Source organism: Colobus angolensis, unplaced genomic scaffold (genome assembly GCF_000951035.1).
Source record: "Colobus angolensis palliatus isolate OR3802 unplaced genomic scaffold, Cang.pa_1.0 Scaffold141, whole genome shotgun sequence".
NCBI classification, from domain to species: Eukaryota; Metazoa; Chordata; class Mammalia; order Primates; family Cercopithecidae; genus Colobus; species Colobus angolensis.
In genome coordinates, this window is record NW_012114500.1 from 569,287 (window position 1) to 570,595 (window position 1,309).

A 1,309-nucleotide genomic window follows, 5' to 3' on the forward strand; every position below is an offset into this window, starting at 1 on the left:
ATTACAGGCGTGAGCCACCGTGCCCTGCCTAATTTTGTTAATCTTGCCAGTTTCAAGTCATTGACACAAAAATGTCAGCACCGTATTAAGAAGTCACACTCTGACCTATAAAATGTGACAGCCCCAGGAGAACCATTACCCCATTATTCATTTTCAGTAAAAAGTCTAATAGAACAGTGACAAATATTGTGCCTTAGATCCTTAATCATATGATACAAATCATTTACAATACAAATTGTAAAGATGAACATGTGCTGGCACAGCTAGGGTTTACATACTCTTTGGAAGCTCAGAAATTTCAAGAATGTCTTATCGGTCTTCATTTCAGATCTAGTAGCATAAAAGCTGGGTTTTCTAAGTAGGATTTCCACAAATTAGAGAAGCGTGACATTGTAGCACCATCAATAACTCTGTGATCAGCTGACCAGCTCACATTCATTATCTGTGCCTTATATACTTCTCCTTTCTGGTTAAATCGGGGAATGGCCTAGAAATGAAAAAAAATAAAAAAAAAGAATAAAGAGTAAACCCTCACTTGCTCAAAGCTCAAACTCTAACAATGGTGTAAGATCAAGCAAACCCTTCTTCCTACAGTAGAGAAAAAAATGGGCATCCCCAATGACTTTTGGAAATGCTGACTCCTACTCTTCCCATCTTCGAGTATGTGCCTGGAGCTTTCAGAAGTTCTCCAAGGTACTTCCTATCCCTTGTACAATTCCCGCACCTACATTCATTAACTTTCATCTCAGATTTCAAATATTTAATAATTTTTTACTGTATACCCACTATGTGCCAAGTACTCTTCTAGGCTCTGGGGAGAGACAGACAAATAAATAAGGCTTCCTCACTGAAGGCAGTGAGGGAACAAGCCATTCTCAAGTTCCCCTGACCACTAAGTTGGCCAGGAAGAAGACAGAGGACAACAACATGCTTGTGTTCTTCGTGGATGTTACAGCCAGTAAGCACCAGATCAAACAGGCTGTGAAGAAGCTCTATGACACTGATGGGGCCAAGGTCAACACCGTGGTCAGGCCTGATGGAGAGAGGAAGGCATATATTCCGTTGGCTCCTGATTACAATGCTTTGGATGTTGCCAACAAAATTGGGATCATCTAAAATGAGTCCAGCTGGCTAATTCTAAATATATATCTTTTCACTGTTTAAAAAAAAAAAAAGGATAGACAAAATATAAGCCCCAACTTATTATTAGATTCAATAGACATAAAATCATGCTGTCAAACTGCTATAAAAGTTTCTAAGCCCTATTCTGTTTTTCTCTACTGATCTCCTCATGGCTGGGATACAACAG

The 1,309-nt window shown here is 39.3% G+C and overlaps 1 protein-coding gene across 1 annotated transcript in view; it reads right to left on the reverse strand.

Moving 5' to 3' along the window:
- Positions 1-83: 83 nt before the first annotated feature.
- Positions 84-1,309, reverse strand: part of DBT (dihydrolipoamide branched chain transacylase E2) — a 63,089-nt gene continuing 61,863 nt past the window's right edge. Inside the window, exon 11 of the mRNA XM_011935176.1 lies at positions 84-487. Coding sequence (XP_011790566.1) covers positions 320-487 — 168 coding nt within the window. The 3' untranslated portion in view covers positions 84-319. The remainder of the gene's footprint in view (positions 488-1,309) is intronic.